Source organism: Pipistrellus hanaki, assembly GCF_964339955.1.
Source record: "Pipistrellus hanaki genome assembly, chromosome: 9".
Taxonomy (NCBI): Eukaryota; Metazoa; Chordata; class Mammalia; order Chiroptera; family Vespertilionidae; genus Pipistrellus; species Pipistrellus hanaki.
In genome coordinates, this window is record NC_140511.1 from 74365567 (window position 1) to 74391191 (window position 25625).

A 25625-nucleotide genomic window follows, 5' to 3' on the forward strand; every position below is an offset into this window, starting at 1 on the left:
GGAAGCCCAAGATCTCTTACAGGATTAGTCAGACTCAGGGGAGGCAAATTTCCATTGAAAGCCTTGGCCTAAACAAGATAAAATAATCATTGCTGTAAAGGGATAAAGATGGATAGGTTGCTGGCCAGTCAAGATCTGAGTCAGTACCAGCTGTGTGTGTGTGTGTGTGTGTGTGTGAGAGAGAGAGAAAGAGACAGAGAGAGAGAGAGAGAGAGAGAGAGAGAGAGAGAGAGAGAATGTGTTGTATGTACACAGGGAGTGTACAAAGGGAGTCAGCCATCCAGGCTGGATGTCTTTGAGCAAGTTGTTTGACATTTAAGAGAAACAATCTGCCTCCTACAGTTGCTTGTGATGACCAGACAGAAGACAGAAAGGTGTGTGTGAGCCTAGAAACTGTCCAAGCGTACGGGGCTTGTCTAACACTGAGCCGCTTTCTCTCCCCAGACTAGCTGATCCAGCCCAAGGAGCCTGTAGTGCTGAGGTTCCACGGGCCATATAATTGGACCCAATATAATTGGACCCAATAAGTATTTGGGAGCTTTTAAAACCAGTGTGATAGCCTGGCCGGTGTGACTCAGTGTGAAGCATGGACCTATGAACCAGGAGGTCACGGTTTGATTCCCAGGGTGGGATGTGCAGGAGGCAGGCAATTAGTGATTCTCATCATTGATGTGTTCTCTCTCTCTCTCTCTCTCTCTCTCTCTCTCTCTCTCTCTCTCTCTCTCCTTCTCCCTCTTTCTCTTCCTCTCTCTCTCTCTTTCTCCCCCCTTTCTCTCTGAAATAAATAAAAATATATTAAAACAGTGTTATGGGAACTGAAAGGGATAATATACCACCCCCAAATATGCCATTTTGGCTTAGGGATTATTTTCAATTGAAGGTAATTGAGAAACAGAAGACTCAGCCTAAAAGCAGAGCTTAATCTTTTTTTCTTCTTCCTATAAAGGGAGTGGGAACCCGAGGAATGGTTTCTCTTGCAGTTCTGGCCAGCTCTCCCCTTGGGGCTTTTGTTTGATGTGATGCTAGGCTGTGATAGTTCCGGAGCAGCGGGGCTTGTGGAATTTAGGGGGGGAGAGAGTGTTGACAGTAAAGAGGGGCTGAGGCCTGCCTGGGGCTGGAGGGGAAGGGAGCTGAGGTCGAGCATAAACCAAGGGGTCGGGCCGGGCATGCGGGCGCGCCTGCGGGGCTTCCCCCTCGCGCCCCCCTTGCCGGTGCCTTTCTCACGCCGGGGCGCGGCCTGCCACCTGCCAGTGGGCGTGGCCACACTCTGGGGCGTGGCCAACCAGACAGCGCCCTGCTTGTTGGGGGCGGGGCTAGCGCGGAGGGACGGGGCCCGTGGAACCTCAGAACCCGGCCACTCGCGGCGGGCGCGGGTGTCCCGGCGCGGGGTTCCTCCCACGCAGCCTCCCATTCAAAAGATGCCGAAGGGGCGGCGCGGCCGCCAGAGCCCCACGATGAGCCAGCGGCCGGCCCCGCCCCTCTACTTCCCGTCCCTCTACGACCGCGGCATCTCCACTTCCCCGCTCAGCGACTTCAATATCTGGAAGAAGCTCTTCGTGCCGCTGAAGGCGGGCGGGGCGGCGGCGGGGGGCCGGCCCCTGCCGCAGGCGCCCCCGGCGGCGCCGATGCCCCTGCCGCCGCCTCCGGGCCTGGGCCTGCCCAGCGAGCGCCCCTGCCCCCCGCCCTGGCCCGCTGGCCTGGCCTCCATCCCCTACGAGCCGCTGCGCTTCTTCTACTCGCCGCCGCCGGGGCCCGAGGGGGCCGCCGCCTCGCCTCTGGCCCCGGGCCCCACGGCCTCCCGGCTGGCCTCCGCCTCCCACCCCGAGGAGCTGTGCGAACTGGAGATCCGGATTAAGGAGCTGGAGCTGCTCACCATCACTGGCGATGGCTTCGACTCCCAGCGCTGTGCGTGACCTCCCCGGGTCGCCGCCGGAGCCCACCCTTAGGCTGGCTTGACTGACACCATTCTTGGCTCCATGTCCTCCCTCCCTAGGTTCCCCCCAAAATGTGGCCTCAGGCTCAGACTCCAGCACCCAGGTGTCCCAGATTTCAAGCTGATCCCCCCCTCCCCCAACCCAGATTCCTCCCCCATCCTGGATATCAACCGACTCCTTTCCTCCAACTCCATCCTCCCTCCATCCTGAGCCCTTCTGGGAATCTGGACCCTGAGCCCCAAACCTGGAACTCCAGCCACCACAAACCCCCTCCTGAACCGTTAAGCCTCTTGCACAGTAACACAACTATCCCTGGAGCTCCACCCACCACAGGCAGCCTCTTTCTCTAGAGCAGTGGTTGGCAAACTCATTAGTCAAATAGCAGCAGTACAACAATTAAAATTTCTTTTGAGAGTCAAACTTTTTAAACTTCTTCAAAATAGACCGCCCAGGCCACAGCACAGAGAGGAGAGACCCCGTTCTTTGTGAAAGAGCCACACTCAAGGGGCCAAAGAGCTGCATGTGGCTCTCGAGCCACAGTTTGCTGACCACGGCTCTAGAGTATTTATTTTCAACTGGGATCCTGGGCGGGAGGCGGGGGAACTAGGGGAGGGTTGGTTGGAGTGTCTGTAGGGGAATTGTGTAAGATGGGAATTGTGCAAGACCCAGGAGGCCCAAGAACAATGCTGGATGGTAGCTTTCCTATGACACTCCCAGCTCCTCTTGGGAGCTTGGCTTTGATCTAATCAAAGCCTTTCCTATGACACTCCCCACACTCCTCTTGTAGCCGGCTCACCAGGGGCCTGAACTCTGCCAACTGATCTTAGGTTTGAAGTCTCAGGGATCTTACTTAACCAGGGAGACCAGGTGTGCTGCTGTGGCTGGGATTCCTGGAGCATCCAAGCAGACTGTGGGAGAGTAAACTCGCACAAAGTCCAATTCTACTCCCAGAGGGCCTATTGCTCTGTAGAATAATCAGTAGCCAGAGGCTGTTCTGCAGACTTTGTTTTTCCCATCACCCGTTCTAAGAGCAGATGGTTCTCGAAAAACTATCCCCATTATTGTATAAAATGCCCCCCCCACACACACACACACTGAAAAGGGGGTATGAAATAACCCAAATGTTTAGGTCCATGAGGCAGCGGGTCTCTAGAAACAATTCCTAGAAAACTTGGACTTTTCTAAGTCCTGTCATTTCTCAACTACATGTTCTCCACTTATACGTGTTTTGGATCCTAATGGTTTTGGGGCTCCCATAGGGAGCACACAGTTGCATTAGCAGCATTAGAAAAAGCCCTTCTCTCTACTCAAGCTAAGTGTGTCTTGCTCTCCTGCAGATAAGTTCTTGAAGGCGCTGAAAGATGAGAAGTTACAAGGACTGAAGACCAGACAGCCTGGAAAGAAGTCAGCCTCTTTCTCCTGAGGAGCTGCCCACCGGAGCCTGGGTAGCCACCTTCTTAGGTGTTAGTGCTTAGATAATGTGTCCTGTTTGTTGTCATTTCAAAAATGGTTATTTTCTGTTCTGTATTTACTGCCGTTCTTGTTGCTCCCAGCACGCGCTCCACATACAGTGCCCACATACGGGGTGAATCTCATGGTGTCTCTCCTCTCTGTGCCGTGGCTGGGGGAGCTTTCTCACGGGGTCTGGAAGCTGCTGCCCTGCTGGCATTCAGGGGCTCCTCACGCCAGGGGAGGGGGCTCCCAACACTGCCAAGTCAGGAGGGAATTGGGGAGAACCAAGGTATTTTTGGTTCTGTTGCTGTGTCCCTGCTCCGAGGGGCTCTGGGAGGACAGGAATACTGGATTTGTTTGTTTTCCAACAGCTTTAGTCCTTGGAACTATTTCATTTGTTAGTGTTTTTTTTTTAGATCACAAAACCTTTTAATGATCTAATCAAAGCCAAGGTCCTCCCTAGAAATTAATATATTCAAGAAGTAATTGAGAGCGGATTCTGTAACAGACACCCTCCGGGGCTCTTGCAGTCGGGCATGGGGGAGACACAGAAACTGTTATAAATAGGTAAATCATAATATGGTATCATAGATGATAACATTCTAAGGGAGGGGGGGAAGAGAGTAGGGTAAGGATGGTCAGGAAGGTGAGCAGAAAGCAGGGTAGAATTTCACATATGGTTTCCTGAAGCGTTACTGTGTAAACAAGGCTTGAAGGTGGTTGAGGGTGATAGCCCTGTGGCATCCTGGGAATGTTCCGGCAGAAGGGCCAGTACAAAGGTTGAAGTGGGAGCATGCTGGGATGTTTGAGGGTCTGCAAAAAGCCCAGGTGGCGATAAACACAATTTACCATCTTAAATGGAGGAGGAGTGAGAGGAGAATGGAAGGCTGTTTGCAGAGAGGGTCCATTCCTGTAGGGCCTTCCAGCTATGGTAAGGACTCCAGGTTTTACTCCAAGTGGAAGAGGGCGTGGGTAGAGGATTTTCAGCCATTGAGAGACAGGATTTGCCCATGCTGCTGGGTTGAGAACAGACTAAGAAAGAAAGCAGAGAAAGCAGTTTTGGCTTGTAGTAATGAGTAATCCAGCTGAGTGAGATTGAACATTCCAGCCTCATCTTCCCTTTCACCTTTGCTTGGTGAGAGGTGTCTGTGGGGCACCTGCTGCCACCACCAACCCCACCCCCACTTGCCAGGTGCTGTCTCTCTGGTGAGGAACAAATGGGAGGAGAGAGATCTCTGTGACACAAGCACACAAATAAAGAAAAAAAATATTTTATGAAACAAATCTTCAATCAAGTATAACATTTTAAAAATATATATATTTTTACTGGTTTCAGAGAAGAAGGGAGAGAGAGAGAGAAACAAACATCAATGATGAGAGAATCATTGATTGGCTGCCTCCTGCATGCCCCACACGAGGGATGAAGCCGCAACTTGGGCATGCACCCTGACCAGGAATTGAGCCCTTACCTCCTGGTTCAGTTTGACATTCAACCACTGAGCAACACCAGCCGGGCTCAAGTATAACATTTTTAAAAAATATATTGATTTTTTACAGAGAGGAAGGGAGAGGGATAGAGAGCTAGAAATATCGATGACAGAGAAACACCCATCAGCTGCCTCCTGCACACCCCCTACTGGGGATGTGCCCACAACCACAGTACATGCCCTTGACTGGAATAGAATCTGGGACCCTTCAGTCCACAGGCCAACGCTCTATCCACTGAGCCAAACCGGTTTTCAGCACAAGTATGACATTTTGATACTTGGCATCTAGATGCCCTGTCAGGAGCAACTGTAGGTCGGAGCCAGAGAATTTGTGAAGCTTGGGCTTCTTACAAAAGGAGAATGAAAAGGAGCTGGCCAATGAGGCAGATGTCTTAGAAGTGCCAGAATGTTGTCCCTGAGTGGACTGGAGGGGTGGGATCTAGAGGGGTTGGCCACAGATGGCAAAAGAAATGGTTCATCTCTATGAACAGGAGACCCCATCTGTGAATGAGGGTGCAGACGCCGGTAGAAGGATAAATGCAGTGGTGGGAGCCCTGGAAATTGCGTACACGTACCCCAAAGTCTGCAGCGTCCTCCAGGTGCTCCTGCCCTTGGACAAGGTCCTGCTGGAAACCCTCGGAGTGAGTGCGGAGTCTGGTGGAGCCCGCAAGCAGCAGCGCGCACTCTGGGGGTAGTTGTTAACCAGCTGCAGCTGCTGCTGGCCCATCCAGGCAGGTGGGCAGTGTCAGGTGGAAGCTCTTGCTTTCTAAAGCAGCCACGAATTCAAAGGTTTCCAAACACAATTCAGGCCAAACAAAGCCAGCCGGACGGTCCCTCAGCGTCGGCAGCTTCTGCTGTACCCACTGGAGTCCAAGCACCTTGGGCGGGGGCTCCAGGCTCTGCCTCCCCTCCCAGGAAGAAGCCAGGCTGGTTGTTAGCATCTCATTTTCCCAGAAAACTTCAGGCTGGCCAGGCCAGGCCAGGCAGGGGCGGGCTGAAGAGTCTCAATGAAAACAGACCAGGCACCCGGAAAACCCAGCACCTATATCCAGTGGGTCTTGTTTCCCATTTCCTCCCCAGAGTCCCGTGGCCTCCACTCCCCTCTCCCTCCCTCCCAAGCTCCTAAGATTGGGCACAGCCAGTGCTGAGCACAGAGGGAGGCCTTAGCATGAACAACCTCCTTTAATCCTCACTAGCACCTTGTGAAGTAGGTTTGCCATGTTTTACAAATGAGAGGACAGAGGCACCACGAGAGGACTTACCCACAGACACAGAGCTGGGGAAAGGCAGAGCCCGGCGGCCACGTTCTCCCTGGTGCTCTCGCTGGGTGAGGCACAGATTCATGGGAAGCCCAGGTGAGCCTCGACAGGAAGCACCTGGCTGGATGCTGCTAGGGCATGGTTTGGGGTTGGCTGGGTTGTTTCTCACAAACTTTGCAAGTGAAAATGGGGTTGACAGTATTACGATATCACAGCGAAGGTCCCACGAATGCCCACACACAACCCTATCACCTGTCCCCTCATCCCATGGCAGGTCCTGTTATGAGGACAGCGGGGAGGCAGGTCATGCGATTGCCAGCCCCTCCCGAACAAAAGGAAATGGAAGAGGTTGCTCCCCAAAGAAAAGGATGATTGCCAGATGGAAGCGAGAAGGGTCCCCTCTGAGAGAACGCCATAGGCAGGGATACGATGCACGCAGGGGCCCGCCGCCAGCCTGAGCAGCTCCCCAGGGCCAGTGGTTAAATTTGCATGAAATCTGAAAGCTAGCTGGCTGTTAAATGCTGCCATTATTAAAAATCACACTACGCCAACTTTCAATTAAGCTTTATTTAAAACTAAGGCAACAGACACTCAAAATCCATCACGTCCTAAGCATCTTGCTGCATTTTACAATGACCTGGGACATGTTCTCGAGATTATTTCCATTGGTATCTGCGTGGTGGGGGGCGAGGGCGCATTGCTTCCCAGTAATGTCCTGCTGGTGACTAGAAGCTGGCTGAAACGGGAGTTTTCATGCCCTGAACTTGACAAATGTGCCAATTAGAGTTGTTCCTCCCCCCACCCTCCTCAGCCAAAGTGTAGGTTGTTGAACATTTACTAATGCTCCAGCGGATAAACAGGAAATGTTTATAACTGAACTAAAGGTGAGCTGCTTCGGAGCATGAAGCTCTTAAAAAAAAATATATATATATATATATATATATATATATATATATATATATATATATACACACACAATATATATATATATATATATATATATATATATATATATATATATATATATTTATTTTTTTTTTTTTTACAGAGAGGAAGGGAGAGAGAGAGGAATAGAAAGTTAGAAAGATCAATGAGAGAGAAACATCGATTCAGCTGCCTCCTGCACACTCCCCATTGGGGATGTGCCCTCAACCAAGGTACATGCCCTTGACTGGGAATTGAACCTGGGACTGACCCTTCAGTCCACAGGGCAACATTCTATCCACTAGGCCAAACCGGTTAGGGCATATAAATGAAGCTCTTGCTGCCTTGAGCTCATGTGCCCACTCAGGTCCACACCAGGCGGAGGGGACGCACCTGCCGGAGTCTGCTCAGGAAGGCAGGCTTTCCCTCGTACCGGGCCCGCAGGGAGCACAGGTGTGTGGCTTCAAAGCTGGAGTACGCCTGCCTACTGGGGAAGCAGGGCCCAAGGAATGTCCTGGACTCTGACCAATCAGATTAGTGACATCCACTCTGGGGAAATTAGGGTAAAGGGCAGAGTAACAGCCGGCAGGGGTAGGCCTGAGGTCCTTCTGAGTCAGGATTTGATCTCCGAAGTGATCTTTTCCCAGGATCATCTAGTGAAGTGGACGACTGAAATCAGGGACAAGCAAGATTGTGCCTTTGAAGCTGACTTATTTGTAAGGGAGCACAAAGCTTACACCGCTGCCCAGCAGGGGAGAGGTGGGGAGGGGTCCCCAAAAGGGTTGCCAGTGAGGCTCCTTGGTCTGGGATAAAACAGTCTATATCTGCTAACCAATAAGCCCCCCTTGGTTCTCAAGGCCCCTCGCTTCTTTCCTCCTTGTTCTTCCTCTGGCCATGTAGCTACGCCATTCCCCCCACCCCAGTTTCTGTCACTTCCCCGTTTGCATAGTTTCCTTCTTAGAACTCTGAGAACCACCTGTTGTAGCCCGACATTTGGCCTTTGAGGTTTGACCAAGCTGTTAATTATTTTTTCATTTTAAATACATTTTATTAATTTTTTACAGAGAGGAATAGAGAGTTAGAAACATCGATGAGAGAGAATCATCGATCAGCTGCCTTCAGCACCCTCGGGGACCACAAAGAGGCCGCGGTGAAACTTCCCTAACTGGGAGTCATCACCATGATTCCTTTCCCGTGTGTTTAGGACACAGCCCTCATGGTTGGGCTACTGGCGCCTGGAGGGGTGGAGCCCACAGGATCTGAGCTGGAGGGAGGCCCGAGCTGCAGGTGGGGAGAAGCCTTGACTTTGCAGAGCCCGAGAGTGACCAGCGGGTGAGCTGGCTGGGAGGCAGTTGGACTCTTTACTGGGGAGGGCCAACCACATTTCTCACATCACCCGCAGCTCACAGGCAAGGCCAAGAGCTTGATCTCCCCGTAGCCGCTGCCCCAAAGAGGGTTTTAGTCATCACTTCGCCCTTTCATCCCGTCCACACCAGGGCACCAGCACATCCAAGAAGGTGTGTGTGTGTGTGTGTGTGGGGGGGGAGTAAGTGACCAGAGAGAAATGCAGAAAATGCATCTGGGACGTAGCTGGTTGGGAGGAAAACAAAGATCACTCAAACTGGCTGCTTAAATAACAAGAGTGGCCACCAGCAGGGTTCTTTGTCTGCAAGTTCAGAAACTAATGTGAGAGAAACAAAAAGGAGGCCTCCAGGCCTTTGGACGGAAAGAAGGAGGTGCCCGCCGCTGGACAGCTCAGCTCCAACCAGCATTCCTTGGAGAGGAGCGGTGACTGGCTTACTGGCCAACATGTCCCTGTCCGTCCCTGACTGGGACAGGTGGCCAGGGTGCTGTGATTGTAGCACCACTAGGGGCCCTAGGAGCCGGGGAGCAATACAGATGAAGACACCACATGTCCCCTCATGGGCCTCATGTCAACTGGCACCAGGGCCTGGAAGCCTTGAGGAGCCGAGACAGCTGCCCTCTTACCTCTTTCTTGCTACATAACACCTGTTGCACCACGCCCTCTTCTGTTTTCCCCACTTGGCTTCCTCCAAACTTAGCCACTAAGTGACTCATGGGAACCATGCTGATTTCCAGAACAATCTCTTTCCCAGGTCCAGTTCCTCCGAGAAGTGACTCAGCCAGCTGGCTTCCAGCTGGGTTACAAGTTGGGGGAGAGGCGGGAGGGAGCAGCAAAGGTCACATAATCAGCTGATGATTCAACAAGGGTCTGAGGGAGGATTCTTCCGAGGGGAGGGAAAAAGATCAGCCATCTCATCCGTCCATTCACAAACTCACCCAGGACCATTGCTCTCCTCTCGGAGTTTATCTGAAGGCAGCACAGACATTCTGTCACTGACACAGCGCACATCCATGAAGCCTGCATTCGTGTGCTCATCTGTTCGTTCATTTATCCATCCAATTGCTGTTTTCAACAAAGCTGGTTCTGAACATCTCAGAGCCCTGAACTCACGTGGAAGTGTGCGCGATCATTCCCCCTGCCCGGGTGGTTGGGAAGTCACTGGGATAATATGGGTCAACTGCTCAGCTCACCACCTGATGCACAGCCGATGCTCACCATCATTTTGCCCCTTAGGGTTTGCCGGACACATTTGCATCAAGGTTTCTGGTCCTGAGCACAGATTGCTCCTGTTTCTCTCGTGGTGGGATCCACCAGGTGGCAGCACGGATGTGGAAGTGGGAAGAAACAGCCCCCTCCCTTCCCAGGCCTCTCACACGCAGGGCTGACCTTATCAGCGTGTTCCGTATGATATTCTAGAAGAAAATCCAATTGAGAAACCTTCTGGGAGGAGGAGACACAGCGGTGATTAACGGCCTCCGGGAAAGATAAACACAAGTGCAGCCCCGCCTTTCCCAGGAGCTGCAGGTGTTTTCTTAGCGCGGGGGAAAATCCCAGATCCAGTTTCAAGGTGAAAATCCCAGTTCCCACGAGTAAGCACGCTGGGCTGAACTCAGCCATATATTGCTTGTATTGGCGTGCCTGGCCGGCAGTAACAGAACAGCACAGACTGGGCGACAGTCACCCCTCACCGTCCCAGAGACTGGGGAGTCCAAGATGAAGGCGCTGGCCAGTTCAGTTCCTGGTGGGAGCTCTCTTCCTGGTTTGTCCATGGCTGCCTTCTCGCTGTGTCCTCCTGTGGCAGGGCCAGAGCGAGCCTGGTGTCTCTTCCTCTTCTTATAAGGACATTCTTCCCATCAGGAGGGACCCTCCCTCATGGCTTCATCTAAAGCAGTGTTTCCCAACCTTCTCTCATGATGAGAATCACCTGGTGGAGTTGTTAAACCACAGATTCCTGAATCCCAACTAAGAAGTGCTAAACTAGAATTTTTGGGAACATATAGGTAAAATTGTATACTTAACTAGTGCTCTAAGACAGATGTTATATACAGAGCACTAAGTTAGGTATGCAATCAGTTTGGGAAACACTGATCTAAACCTACAACCCCAATCTCAACACACTGGGGATTAAGGCTTCCACATGTGAGGGTGGGGATGGAGGGGGAGACACAATTTGGCCCAGGGTATTATTTATAACGAATTCCTACTTATTCCTCTTTCTTGTGTTTTTTTTTTTTTGTTGTTGTTGTTGTTTATTTGTTTTGTTTTTTGTTAATCCTAACCTGAAGATTTTTTTCCCACATTTTTTTTTTTTTAAGAGTGAGTGGAAGGGAGGGAGGGAAAGAGAGAAACATCGATGTGTGAGAAATATCAATATGAGTGAGACACATCAATTGGTTTTGGGGGATTGTGTTGGGAGCCGAGTCCCCTGCCGACCTGAGAATCGGGGGATGGAGCAAGGGTAGGTAGCCCTGCCTGCTCTCCCTCAGAAGTAGGGTCACTTGGGGACGTGGCAAGCAACAGTGTCCTTCGTTCTGCTGTGTGTGCAAAATTGGAATCTGCAAACATGTCCTTGAATTAACATAGCAGAGTACAGCTGGATGAACTTTTTTCCCCAGGCAGATATCTTCCTGTGTAGGTAGGTCTTAAGGAACTGGCACGTAGCCATCATGCCCTGAGAGAAGGCCATTTGAAAGAATGCCCAGCTTCAGGGTATAAAAGAGTTTGCGCCTTTAATAAACTTGCTGCAGTGCCATCGAGCATTCCAGCCCTCCTGAAGCCCTTCTGTCTCTTGTCTTTTATTTCTAAGCCTCCTAGCCCGATCTTCAGGACCTGCAGTACTGGCTGGTTCCGGTAGGATTGAACCTGCAATCCAGATACTGGGTCTGTCTCCGCACAGAGGCGGTTATCCCACCCTGCTACACACTCCGAGGGCGCCGCAGCCCTCCCAGTCCTCACTTGGTCCTCAGAGAACATCGCTGTGAACTCTTTGTGAGCACCTCAGACCCTGTGCAAGGACACAGGTCCACAGGAGCTACCCCCAAAAGTATCCAGTGTCCCTGCCACTCCCTTAAAAGTTTCCTGTGGTTGTGTGGAGCCAGCCTGTCCCGTGCTTTGAAAATATCTTCAGACTGTAACGATGTAAAGCATAGATACGTTTTATTTCTTCCGTCAGTTCAGTGCCAGAGAGGAGCCTTTGTGCCCAGTGGGGTCAGTGAACCAAGAACAAACTTCCAAAGCAAAATATTGAGTCCTCAGTTCTAAAACCCTTACATGCTAAAAATCTCTCTTCTTAAGGAATAGCAGAAAATTCCTTAATCTGACCAATGCTCCAATATGCAATAGCCAGAACCACATCGCCATGATAGTCCCCTATGTTCCTTTTCCTCTCTTTCTTATTCTTCAGGCCACTTTCCACTCATTCCTGACAGACACTATTATGGTGATCTACGCCTTACCCAGCCAGTTCTCCTCGATATTTCCAATCAATCCAGCCCACATCCCTGTTCATGGAGCAGGATGGTTTATTTCTGACCCCCTCAGAAAGAAGCGTGGAGGGCTTGGTGTATAGTGTTTGTAAAATGTACAGTAGCGGCCAGTAATGTCCTAGGCCTTCATGTTCACTCACAACTCATGACTCACCCAGAGCAACTTCCAATCCTGCAAGATCCATTCATGGTAAATGCCCTACATACTTGTAAGTGCATGCCCTACACTGGGGATCAAGCCTGCAACTGGGAGAATCAAACTGGATTCCTAAGTTGATGCTCAACCACTGAGTCACGCAGAGCGGGCAAAAAGCAAGTCCTTTAATATGTTCAGTGAAGGCCCATTGGAGTCCAGAGCCAGCTCGGACAGCCCATTTCAGAGACCAGGTAACCAGCAGTGCTTCCACCTTCTAGCGTTTGCCAGAGCTCTTGGGCTTGGAGGAGAGGTTGGTGGTGAAACTGTTATGCCAACAGAACTTTATTTTGGATCCAAGGACTCAGATGGCTTCTCCACAAATGGGGATTTGTCCACGTGCAAACACAGGCACTGAAATGTTAAGATCAAGTACCCAACTGTGCAAACCAGTATTAGTCATGAGCGCACCTCCCAGAGGTCAGAGAGAGAGCCAAAGCAATGATGTGTCCAGCTAACCACTGTGCACCTGTTACAGGTAACGGGCCATCAACCTCACCCTCACTACTGTTCCCATTACTTAGTTCCACATGCCTTCGTAGCCAAATTCTTTCTGACTTCCAGTCGCCAGCAGAGCTCCTGAGTCGGATATATGATGTTTAGCCACAGATGTCCAGAGGTCGTCCTTTGGAATGCTTTGCTCTCCTGCTTCTGGAGGGGACCCTGCAAGCAGAGGCTGTGTTTGCCGTGTGTCTTTTCCACCTCCTCGGGTCTGTGTCTGTCCACCACTCCTGGGATTGAAGGAGGCACCAGCACTTCCTTTCACTTGATCATTTAATTTGTCCTGAAAAATAAGAGCAGCCTGCCAAAACCGGTTTGGGTCAGTGGATAGATCGTCAGCCTGCGGACTGAAAGGTCCCAGGTTCAATTCCGGTCAAAGGCATGTACCTTGGTTGCCAGCACATCCCCAGTAGGGGGTGTGCAGGAGGCAGCTGATTGATGTCTCTAACTATCTCTCTCCCTTCCTTTCTGTAAAAATTCAATAAAATATATTTAAAAAAATAAATAAATAAGAGCAGCCAGGGCCCAGGAGGAAAGAAAAAGAGAGTGGAGGAGTGGGGAACCCTTCGTTCCTGGGCCCACTGGCTGATTCTCTGCAATGATATCCCACCAAAGCATTTTGTGGAGACTCCAAGGTTATTTCTCACCTCTGCAATGAGACTGGCTTTTGGGGATGTTCCTTTGAGCACATTTGAGCCCTCTTTACAGAGGGACAGAGGCAGACAAAATCACTCCTTCAGTCTCTAGGTGATCCCGGAAGTGCTTGTAGAGAACGTTTCAGTAGATTAAGCTTCTGTGAGAGACTCACTGCACTGCTGCCTGACTCAACGGGTCCATGAAAGCCCCGGGGGTGGCTCTCCGTCAGGGCACAGGGCCTCCTGAGAACACTGACAATAAAGAAGTCTGACAGCACAAGAACACTCTGTTCCCAGCAGTGGCCAAGGATGTACAAAATTAATTAGAAAACAAAGCCTTAAATGACAAAAAGCTGTCCAGTGCCTGTGTTTGCATATGTGTCTCGGGATTCGTAAGGAATCACGGTCTGGGTTACATACCCCTTCAAATCACTGACAACAACGGCAGCAAAATATAGCTCTAGGAGAGGCTGGCTTTGGTGGGCACTTAAACACTTAGGAAAAAGTCTTTGTCTTTTTAATGTTATAGAATATAAAAATTTTATAGAACATGTGACAAATTAGTTCTGTGAATGGAAGGTGCTGACATCTTTTGCTTGATAAAACTGAATTAGAAAGCTAATACTTTAGTAAGAATACACTTTTCAAAGCATTTTCACATACATTAGGCCACACACGTTCCTCACAACCACCACCAGAGGTTGGAAGTGCTGATGCTGTTATACCCATTTCACAGCTAAGGAAACAGAGGCTGGTTTATAGTGAGATGGCCAAGGCCTTGACCATTTAGTACACCTTTTTCAAAATCCCCAGACCAATGGTAAACCTCTCATTTTGTGTGTGGGTTGAGGGTGAGTTTAGATGCCAGAGACCAAAGCCAACAGCAGTTAGCATATTAATGCAAAAAGAATCATTGGAAAGCCAATGGACTTTGATATTCAGCAGGGCTGAAAATCATAATATCGATGACTCACAGCAATTCCCTAACTGGATAATCCTTTTTACTGTTTACCAAACTTTACCTTTGATATGCCTGTATGCATTGCTAAAGGATAAATGTGTATTCAAGTAAATAAAAAGCGGACCAGGCCAGAAGTTGGTGTGTCTCTTCAAGAAAGAGGCTCCCTCCTGGCCCCCAATACCTTCTAAATTCATATTTCTTGCATTAGCATTTTCTTTTTAAATATATTTTATTGATTTTTTACAGAGAGGAGGAGAGAGGGATAGAAAGCTAGAAACGTCGACCAGCCGCCTCCTGCACACCCCCTACCGGGGATGTGCCCGCAACCAATGCACATGCCCTTGACTGGGATCGAACCCGGGACCCTTCAAGTCCGCAGACCGACGCTCTACCACTGAGCCAAACCAGTTTTGGCGCATTAGCATTTTCATTTGTGCATTGGCTCCTCCTTCAGATCCTGAACTTTGATGCAGACATCAGGTACAGATAAGGGAACATAAGGTGAGGCCACAGTCTGGCTAAGGTCAGAGAATAAAAATAAATAATTTCTAGATTTCTTTATATAATGGCTTTCACTGAATGTGGATTTGACCTATGGAGACAAATTCTGCCATTTCTGAATTTCTCCCTTTTTTAAAAAAAAATCTGCATAATCAAAGCAACTTAATATCCTCTAAAAGAATTTGCTTCCAGCACTATTCATTCTATTGTATTTTGTAAATAGTCCTTTTCGACATGTGAGCACTTACCACAGACTAGAATTCTGTAAATGTTCACCTAAAGAAATCAAGAGACCTATCAATTCTTGGGAACACTTATTCATTATATTTAGAAGGGCAGAGCCACAAGAATATCAGTCTCCAGTGTTTCAAAAGACACTGCTGAGAGGCTCAGGGGTTTTCTCCTTCATGAAAGTGTGCGGCCGTGGGCCACATTAATAGCACCTGAGCAGAGGTGATGCATTTCAATTTACGAGTATTTATTGTCTTCTGAGGCCAGGCAGCAGTATCAATAGCACTGTTGGTGAGTGGGACGCGGTTGGTGTGGGTCTGGCCAGCCCGCCAAGGTTTCAAGCGCATGCATTTTCACTGATGTCAAGGATGCCTTCTCCTCTCTGTGGCAATATCTGTAGTGACTGTAACCTGCTGGCTGGCATCCTAGGACCTCTGGTCAATTTCAGTCAGTAGCAGTTTCTTTTGAAGGTCCTGTCCTCTCATACTCCTACCTTTGGGTACTAGCCCCCAACAAAAGCCCTCATTGAGAGCTGGCCCCTGGGGGACCATGCTGGTATCACATGACTCTGCCTCCTTGCTGTAGCTGATTGGATAGACACCTGACCCAAGGAAAGTCCTTTCTGGTGTGTGGCCGAAGGAATGGATTAAGTTTAACTTCACATTTTAAGATAATATCTGTTATTTTATTTATTAAATACAGAGTACCTGGATGTTGTGTAGGGAGAAAAAAGCAGCTTATTTATCTGTAATCAATATTTAAATCTTTGATCCATTTCCCAAATTTCTGCCTGCTAGAGAGGCATTTCCTGTAGTCAGGTATTTAAATCCCTTTCTATCTCCATCTGCACTCTCAGAAGTTGTTTTTTAATCACAAATCTAACAACATTCTATCCATTCTTCCATCAAGATTGCTCAGAAATTACATGTCCTTCTGCTGAATTCCTAAATTAAGAAATGAACCATACAATTTGTCTTGGATCCAGAGAATTGAGTCTTACATAATCCAGTCTGATCTGGTCAGCTCAGGCTGCCATAACTAAGTACCATAGACTGGGCGGCTTATAGACAACAGAAATGTACTTCTCACAGTTCTGGAGGCTGCAAGTTCAGACTGGGGTGCCAGCATGGTGGGGTTTTGTTGGAGACTCTTCTGGGATGCAGACTGCCAACTGATTATTTTATCCTCACAGGCAGAAAAGAGGGCATCCCTTTTATAAGGGCACTAATCCCATTCATGTAGGCTCCACCCTCATGACCTAAGTACCTCCCAAGTCCCCCACTTCCTAATACCATCACGTTGAAGGTTAGGATTTCAACATATGAATTGAGTCGGGGGAGGGCACACACATTCAGCCCATTGCACACCATGGAGGTGACAATTCCTGCTCCAATTACACTGCCCTCTCCGATCACAGGTACCAGGACACACAACAGATGGTTAGACATTTTCCTGGACCTCGGGATTGCCGCCCCAACACAGAGCAAGGAATCTGCTGCCTCCCAGGGACACGTGGTCACGGCCCCTCTGGCTGCCTGTTTGGGGCCCTGGCATTGAGAGGGATACACCCCTAGTCCTGAGCAGCAGTTGAGAACACCATTTCCTTGGCAGCATTCTCTAGAACAGCATTTTTCAACCGCTGTTGCCTGGTGTGCCGTAGGTGCAGACAAGACAAGAATTTTATAATTTTTCACTATTTTGTTTACTTAATATTTCATAATAAAGTAATTATAAAATACTTTCTTTGTGTTTATTTGATTCCTATTCAAGAGAATTACTTTATATATAGTCAATATAGGCACAGAGTTAAATTTTTTAACATTTTCTAATGGTGGTGTGCCTCGTGATTTTTTTCATGAAACAAGTGTGCCTTTGCCCAAAAAAGGTTGAAAAACACTGCTCTAGAAAACGCTGAAATGCATTTCTTTTCAGACTGCAGGAAACTCACGTCAAAACGAGTTCCAAAAAAAAAATGTTTATTATGCTACAAAGGCATTGTCCTCTAGACACTTTATCTGAAGTTCTTTACACATTCCATCATCTTTTTTTTTTTTCTTTTTTTTTTTTTCCCCTTCACAGGAATATAGGGAATGTCTCAGGTGACCCTTGCCTACTTTTGAAATCTCCTAGCATAGTTCAAGAAACCACAGACAAGCATGCAGGCAGCGTGGTGAAATGGGAAGCACGTTGGGTCATGAAGCAGCAGGCGTGGGCCGGGGCCCAGGGCGGGTCACTCCAGTTCTCGGGACTCTGCTTCCTTCTCCAAGGTCACCACCACCGTCCTGTGGCTTCTCCCGCTGTCCGGAGGGTCACGAGGACCACAAAGCCTCTGGGGTCTCGCCAAACTCTATTTTCACTCCCACGAGGCACCTCTGAACATTTGCCTTTTCTCTGAGCCAGCTTCCCAGGGATCCGTCCCATCCACGGGGTCAGAAGACTCTTCTGAGAAGGGACCCCATCTTAGTCACAGGATATCAAACCATGGTGGCTGTCAGCCCACTGGGTGGGAACCCATGAGCAGACGGACCTCTTTTCAATGTAAGATTTTCCTCCCATGTACTTTCTTAAACCGCTGGTGTCTAATTTAAGGGAGGGATTGATGAAGCATGCTGCGTGTTCAGTTGTCTCAGTTGACTCAGTATTTCATGGGTTCTGTCAAGACCGCAATGATTTGTTTCTCATCCTCTTAGCAAGCTGGGGCCGCAGGCTCATTCTCTGTACGTTACCGGCACGTGTACAGCTCAGCCAGTGTCTCAGAAGCATGTGCATATAGTTTAATTACACTAAGGTCTTAAAACTTCGTGTCCACATATAACATTTTCCAGGCATTGACCAAGCAGACAAAGCATTGGGCTGATGTCATTGCACTGATGAAATATTAATATTATTGATAAGGCGGGACGATGTAGCTGACTCTATCAGACTCATACCATTTGCATGGAAAGGCTGAGTTTCTTTGGCTCTTTGTTCATTCAAGTGCATTGAGTACCAATTCAGATAGACTTAGGCATTGTGTTAATCGGTCCATAAAATCTTACACTGTCCATAGTGTTTTGCAAGCTGATTTAGGTTTTTGGATTACAACAACTCGCCATTGGTAGAAATATACCATATATTTTATATATATATACACATGGAAATTACAAAAATACATTTTATTTATAGCTGATTTTTTTTTTTTTAAGTAACAAAAAGCTAACACTATGAAAGATCAGCCAGCATACCAAAAGACACTACCTAACGTCATCCGGACAAGAGGCTTGTCTGGGACTTCCCTGACACGTCACCTCCGGAACATCCCAGAAAGAGCCACTGGCCATCGGGAAATAAAAACCGCTTCTTTTGAAAAGTCTGTGCTTTGACAGTCGAATCTCCCATTCTAATCAGTCCCACTCCCACTCCTCTGTCATCTTTTAAGTTGCTACCTTCTCTCAGTCAAGACCAAAGAAACTCTTGAGAATGGAAAGATGGGCTCAGGGAATGGATAGAGCTGAAGCTAGATGGATCTTGAGTGAAGGTAGGATAGGCCCTTGTTCTCCAACAGGTGCCAAGCGAGCCCTCAGAGCGGGGGAGGGGACCCGTTTTCTCCCCAAGGCCACCTGAATGCAGTCAGCAGCTGTTCCGGCTTGGGGCTGACTGTGCCGCAGGTGCATCCGGGCTGGGGGACACAACATTAACCCCATAAGATCAGGTGATTCACATCACCCCCACAAGGCCAGTCAGCCCAGCCGTTTTAGCCAATGTCCTCCAGTGTCCGTTAACCACAGGGGGTGGGGGAAGGAGGGGCCTGGCTACCTCCATACACTTTTAAAAATGGTATTTACATTTACACATAAATCAACGGATTTTTTACATTCAGAAGCTTCTAGGAACAGAGGCTGCGGGCTGGGGAGGCTGGACTTCTAGCAGGCATCCATCACTAGTTCCTTTTGTGTCATGGGCAGCCCAGGCTGGACGTCATTGTGGAAAAGATAGAGATGTTTCTCATAAAAGTCACTGATGTATCTCTTATCCCAGAAGAGAGAGGAGCTTCATTCTCAGGCCACCTTCAATGCAGGGCAAATAAAAAGCTCCACCAGGAACCCTTCTCCTTTTGCAGGACCCTGAAAGCTCTGAGCACCGCTGCTCTTTCCGTTGGATCCCAGCTCACAGGGCACTCCGGTTCCAAAATGACAACACCTTTTCAAACACCTGTCAACGCAAACCAACCACTCCCTCTCCTCTCCTCTCCTTCCTGGCCTTTCTTAATGGGGGTGCGGGAGAGGGACAGTCATTGAGAGCACTGGTTTTCACCCAATGCACCTGACTTTGAATAGGAAATCTCTAAACGAAAAGAACTCGGGTTTCTTGGCTGGAGTCAGGGCCTCCCTTCCAGACAGGAGGTGATTGTAACGAGGACAGTCATGGCTGAATGAGAGAGTACAGTCTGGTGCGTCATCACACGCCTGCATTACCTTTAACACAGAAACAGTGAACATGCAGGAGTCACCAAAGACAGAGCCACGGCCTCCACCTTCTGGCGATTTATTGAAATGTGGCATTGGACAGGAACCTGTGGCTTATTTAGTGTCTCTCCCGACGAAGGCTCCAGAGGGAAATACACTGGCAGTTTCAATATAACAGAACATCAAGCGTACAGCCCCAAGCAGGGACCTCTTGACATACAATCAGTTGAAGAGGCCGATACTCCAGTCATCCAAGGGTTTCCTCTGTTTCCCAGAAGCCCCACGGTTCACCTTTTCAGAAACTAAGGATGAGGGAGACTCACCCACTGTCTGTGCCTCAAGGCCCAATGCAGAAGGCTGGAGAAGCCCGAGGGCTGTGTCCCCAGAGTCTGGAAGCCCCCGGGGCGAAGGCATTAGACCTGGAACTCAAACATGTCCGTCTGCTTCTTGGCCAGCTTGGCCACCTCCTCCCGGATGGCCTTCACCAGGGCCGCCGTGGAGATGTTGGTCAGGGGGGTATCGGGAGGGTCGTTCTCTGCCAGGCTCTGCTGGGAGGCCGCCGCGGAGGGCACGGGGCCCTGCTCCAGGCTGGGGTGCATGCCGGCCGGCTGGCTGTACTGCCGAGGCAGCCTGGAGGGGGAGTTCTGCTGGTAACGGGACCGGGGGTAAGCCTCGATGTACCCTGGGAGGGGCACCTGCAGAGGATGTCGGGAGACAGAGGAGGGGCCTGGGATTAGGAAGGGGCTCGTCATAGGATGCACCTGACGCCGGAGGCAGGAGGGAAGAGATTAGGGAGAAAATGGAGGCCACGTGCCATTTTCAAAACCTGAAGTCAGACTGATTGGAAAGTAGGTAATCTGAATATTCTCACTGGGTATGCTGGTGGGAACATACCTGCATCCACATGTGAATCTACGTGGCTACCTTTTTAATATAAGCAGAATCCAGCAAACAGAAGTTTGTTATAATCCCAAAATTAGAGTACTTTGAAGGTATCTGATGGGGGAAATAATCCTACAAGCCACCAGGGACCTTCTTACAGATGTCATTATAAATATTTTTTTTTATTGATTTTTTACAGATTGGAAGGGAGACGAATAGAGAGTTAGAAACATCGATGAGAGAGAAACATCGATCAGCTGCCTCCTGCACACTCCCCACTGGGGATGTGCCCACAACCAAGGTACATGCCCTTGACAGGAATCGAACCCGGGAACCTTCAGTCTGCAGGCCGACACTCTATCCACTGAGCCAAACCGGCCAGGGCCAGATGTCATTTTAGTATGGTGATGGATAATAATGATGCTGGATCATTGGCTAACGACAAATTCAATTATGCTCCTCTTTTAAAGAACAGGGCAGAAAGATAGAATTCATTCCAGAATTTAAAAAATGCAAGATGGCATATATTTTAAAACATTTTAGAAATTCGAGGGCTAAACTTTGATCACCAGGAAAATTAATATTGTGTAGAATAACTTCACCCCTGATGATGTCACTTAGATCAGACATCACTACAATAAGAATAGACACCAGCTGAAACTGGTTTGGCTCGGTGGATAGAGCATCGGCCTGTGGACTCGGGGGTCCCAGGTTCAATTCCGGTCAAGGGCACATCCCCAGTGGGGATGGGGGTGCAGGAGTCAGCTGATCATGGCTCTCTCTCTCATCAATGTTTCTAAATCTCTATCCCTCTTAATTCCTCTCTGTAAAAAAAAATCAATAAAATATATTTAAAAAAAAAAAAAAAAAAAAAAAGAATAGACACCAACTGTGAGGTTGAGTTGAATCTGTAAGGGTGGAATGTGTGAAACCCAGGAGGGACCCAGGCCTTGGGTGTCAACATGTTTCCTAACTCTAGAATGCTGAGACCAAACCCTAACGTGACGTACAGTATTGGGTGCCCTCGGGGCCAGCCCGGAGAGCCAGTCTTCCTTTTTTTTTTTTGTAATTTACATTGAGACAGTCTTTCTTACCCATGTTGGATGGATTCACACAAAGGGGACTCCCCACTCTAAGGGCCATCCATGTGCTGTTGTTCCCCCCCCCCTTGTTTGTTTGTTTGTTTATGTTTTCCACTTAGTGGCTCCGAGGCTGGTCTGGGTGTGGATATTTGAGCCACAATTTCTAGTCGTCAGGACAGAACAGGAGAAACCAGTCCTTGGCTGAAAGTCAAGCAGGAAGCTTTAGGGCAGGGGTCTTCAAACTACGGCCCTCGGGCCACATGCGGCCCGCAGAGGAGTCTGATCCGGCCCGCCAGGTTTTTTGGGCAGTGAGCACAGCCGAGGTGTTACAGTAGGAATTAGTAGTTCATATAGTCCGGCCCTCCAACTCTCTGAGGGACCATGATCTGGCCCCCACTTTAAAAAGTTTGAGGACCCCTGCTTTAGGGGGTGCATGCGAAGTAATTCGGTCTTTAGTTTCTAATACTTCATGTTCTGGTATTTCATGTAAACATATAATATTTTTACAGAAATTTAAAGCTAAAAGGAACATCTTTAAAAAACACTTTAGAAGCCAGACAGAGGCAGGTTTGGATCCTGGCCTTAGCACTTCACAAAAGTTGGGTGGCTTTAGTTTAGGGACTAATTGTCAGCAAAATGGGACGCATCATGGGACTAACAACAACCCCTACCTGATAGGATGGCCGTGAAGATTAAATGAGAGCAGAGAAATAAAATATCTAACATGGTACCCAGCCCATAGAGAATATCCCCCAAATGGCAGTCCTTATAAACATTCCTTTGATTCAGGAAGAGGTAGAACCTGGCAGGTCTCACGTTCCTCTGTCCACGGACACCCCCTCTTACCCTGTCTCCTTTAAGACGGCTGCCGTTAGCCGGCTGGGTGGTGGGAGGAGGAGTGAGATAACAACCCCTTCGTCTCCACCTCTCCCCCCTCTGCTCCCTGAAGCATGCCAGGAGGGAACGTGGCGGGGAATCAGCAAGGGTCTCACCGAATCGGCCCACTGGCTCGGGAGCTCGCTCTCCCCCGCGTAGGACATCCAGGCCTGGCTCCGGTAGGACGAGGGGGGCGTCGGGATGAAGTAGCCGGTGAAGCCCGGCCTGTTGGCAGCTGGGATGGCGAACACTGCGGGCACCGTGTTGCCTGGCATGGAGGAGATGGGTGGGAGAGATTAGGCCAGTGCCCCACCCACTCCGCTGACATTTGCACAAGCTGAGGAAGCTGGGGAACAGGGGTGTGTGTGTGGGGGGGGGGGGTCTGGCATTGGGGGAGTTGGTATTGGGGGAGCAGCAGACCTCCACCTGTAGCCTCAGCCTTGCTCGCTGCCCAGACAGTAGGAAAGGCACGACCTGCCAACTCAGCCTGTCTTTCCAGAGAAAGGATCGCTCACCTCCCCTGGCTGAGCCCTCTCCGCCTCCCCCACCCGCAGCCCAATGCCTCAGACCTGCTGACAAGAGGAAAGGGCACCTCAGTGTCCAGGTGTCGCTCTCCCAGGAGGCAGGGTATTTTTAAAGAGCCAAGAAAAGAAACCAAAAGCAATGAATCCGCCCCACCCCCCACCCCTGTGGAATATCTGGGCACAGTGAATGCTTTAATAAGCGTTGACAACTGGGTGCTTGCAGGTTTAGCCTAAAAGGTAAGCTTTGAATGAACACAACATCATTCAGGGCAGGTTACAACCTCCATGTTCACTTCAACGCTGTTGGTAATAATAAAAAGCTGGACACAACCACTATGTCCCTCCCTAGGGGAAAGGATCTGCTGTAGCAGATGCCGGAAGAGGAGGTCACATGGCAGGTTAAAGGAACGGACTAGATCGATGTGTACCCAGCAACTGGGGTGGGGGGGGGGGGTGGGGGCTGAGTCAGTGAACAAAGTGCAAGAGGAAATGGACAGCTTGACCACACTGATGCAGATGTCCAGTACATAAAGCATGAATATATGCCAGCGATTTCCCCGCAGCGTGCTGCACCGCACGGTGTGCTGTAAGAATGTTTAACACACGTGATACCTGGCTCTTTCGTCAGGAGCACTGACCTCTTTTCCCTCAGATGGCCAAATTTAAAAAAATGACAGCAGCCCACACAAAAATAGCTGTCTGGTGCGAACGAATCCAAATCAGCAGAATACGTTTCTTTTGGTGTGCTGCAGAATTTTAGTAGTCTGTGGGTGCCATGAGATGAAAAAGTTGAAAACAGCGGATATATATACCTAAGACTATGATGACCTATGGGGAGAAGGATGGTTATCTGTAATGCTTTTAAAAACATCATTTTCAAAAACCGGAAATCTGGCAAAATGTTAACATATACCCTGACTGAAACATATCTTAATATGTTGTCAGATTTCAGATCTTTTTGAAAAATAAAAGGAGCAGCTCTCGGATTCCTGAGGGCGGCTGGTAGAAGGTAGATGTGGATGTTGGGTGTGTGTGTGTGTGTGTGTGTGTGTGTATGTGTGTATTTGTGTGTGTGAGTGTGTGAGATGGGGACCAGAGTCCAATGCAGGCTCTTCTCTTGCCCACCTGAGTAATTCAAAGCTGACTGATCCAACTGCGCCACGGACACGGGGCCTCTGGACACCTGCGTAAAGGAGGCGCTGTCATGCAGATGGGCCGGCTCGGGCCCGGTGGACTCGGCCATCCTGGTCTTGCTGCCAACGTCGGAGGTGGACCTGGGCGGGCAGAGGGGCTACGTTAGCCGCTTCTGGACCATGGCTGGCTGGGCAGTCACCTTGAGGAACCGCAGCAGCCTCCAAGCCCCACAAGGACTTGTCCCACAAATTCATCGTGGTGGCCCAAGCTGGAGACATTTTTAAAAAATATATATTTTATTGGTTTTTCACAGAGAGGAAGGGAGAGATATAGAGAGATAAAAACGTCGATGAGAGAGAAACATCGACCAGCTGCCTCCTGCACGCCCCATACTGGGGACATGCCTGCAACCAATGTACATGCCCTTGACCAGAATCGAACCTGGGACCTTCCAATCTGCAGACCGAGCTCTATCCACTGAGCCAAACCGGTTTCGGCGACATTTTTATTTTTATTTTTAATATATTTTTATTGATTTCAGAGAGGAAGGGAGAAGGAGAGATAAAAATATCAATGATGAAAGAGAATTATTGACCAGCTGGCTGCCTCCTGCATGCCTCACACTGGGGATGGAGCTCACAACCTGAGCATGTGCCCGACCGGAAATCAAACCATGACCTCTGGTTCCTAAGTCGAAGCTCAACCACTGAGCCATACTGGCCAGGCATTGGAGACATTATTAGATATTCAAGGTCAGTATCCCCTTGAGAGTGGCTCTTATGTCTCTGGGGAGTTCAGAACTTAATTTCAACATAAAATTAAACGAAGCAATTAGCGCTGAGTATTGTCTCTCTGAGAGGTGATGACATCATCAACAGCCAATGAGAAGGCTCCATTTGAAGAGCCAGAGTGCCCCCTCCTCTCCTGACACCAGGATGGGTGACTCAGAGGGCCCTGGGGACTACCGTAGTTACTGGCAGGAGCAAGATCCCCAAGACTCTGGGAAGCTCCTGGCACAGGAGCCGAGCACGTGGGAACTTCCTGGGCATGGTGAATAGGAACACATCTTTTTTTTTTTTTTTTTTTTTTTTTTTTTTTTTTTTCTGTCCCAGTCAAGCAGAGAATCTGGCCCATTTAACACATCGTATTTCCACCAAGTGCTCAGAAAGCCAGGCGGGCAGCCTGGGCTCAGAGGCCTCTCCCATGGTTACAGGGTGCTTTAGCCACAGAGGCTCCAGGCTGCCCTATCGTCAACATGGCAGGGAGGCAAAGGAAGCCACAGCAGGTGGAGGCTGCCAGCCACAGGCCACCCTCTAAGCAGAGATAAAAACTATTGGGTTTGTAGAGAGGGCGGTGACCTCCTATTTGGCGAGGATGGCAGGCAGTGCGGAAGGACAAGGGGAGACAGGTGGTTGAGAGAAGAGATGAAATAGATGCTGGGTTTTGGCAAGCCTACCACAAAGGGTGGATGTGAGGCTCCTCCCAGCCAGAACCCTGCAGAGTAACTGAGCGAGGGTGGCTGCTGGAGGTGGGTCTCCCTTTCTTTCTCAATCCCTCCCTCCTCCTCTGCCCGGCTCACTCCCCAGCCCTGGCCTCCCTCACACTGTTCCCAGAACCTGCTACTCGTTCAGAAAACCCTTCCCAGGAGAATGCCTGCACCATCCACTTGGTGCCCTCTGAGGAATCCCAGAGCTTCTGAGAACAGTTAGGGTGTTGATCTCATCTTACAGATAAGGAGCCAGGGACCAGAGGG

At 49.4% G+C, this 25625-nt stretch overlaps 2 protein-coding genes across 6 annotated transcripts in view; one reads left to right on the forward strand and one right to left on the reverse strand.

Moving 5' to 3' along the window:
- The first annotated feature begins 531 nt into the window (after positions 1–531).
- Positions 532–3529, forward strand: LOC311627871 (uncharacterized protein C11orf91 homolog). Its single transcript, XM_084894579.1, has 2 exons — positions 532–1905; positions 3272–3529. Exons 1-2 carry the CDS (start codon positions 1020–1022, stop codon positions 3355–3357), a joined length of 972 nt encoding a protein of 323 aa, XP_084750705.1. The 5' UTR covers positions 532–1019; the 3' UTR covers positions 3358–3529.
- Positions 3530–16894: 13365 nt separating this feature from the next.
- Positions 16895–25625, reverse strand: part of KIAA1549L (KIAA1549 like) — a 190293-nt gene continuing 181562 nt past the window's right edge. For all 5 annotated transcript variants that reach the window (XM_084894514.1, XM_084894513.1, XM_084894517.1 and 2 more), the window contains 3 exons: positions 23864–24012; positions 22331–22482; positions 16895–20069 (listed from right to left, as the gene is read on the reverse strand). In XM_084894514.1, coding sequence (XP_084750640.1) covers positions 19788–20069; positions 22331–22482; positions 23864–24012 — 583 coding nt within the window. In that variant the 3' untranslated portion in view covers positions 16895–19787. The remainder of the gene's footprint in view (positions 20070–22330; positions 22483–23863; positions 24013–25625) is intronic.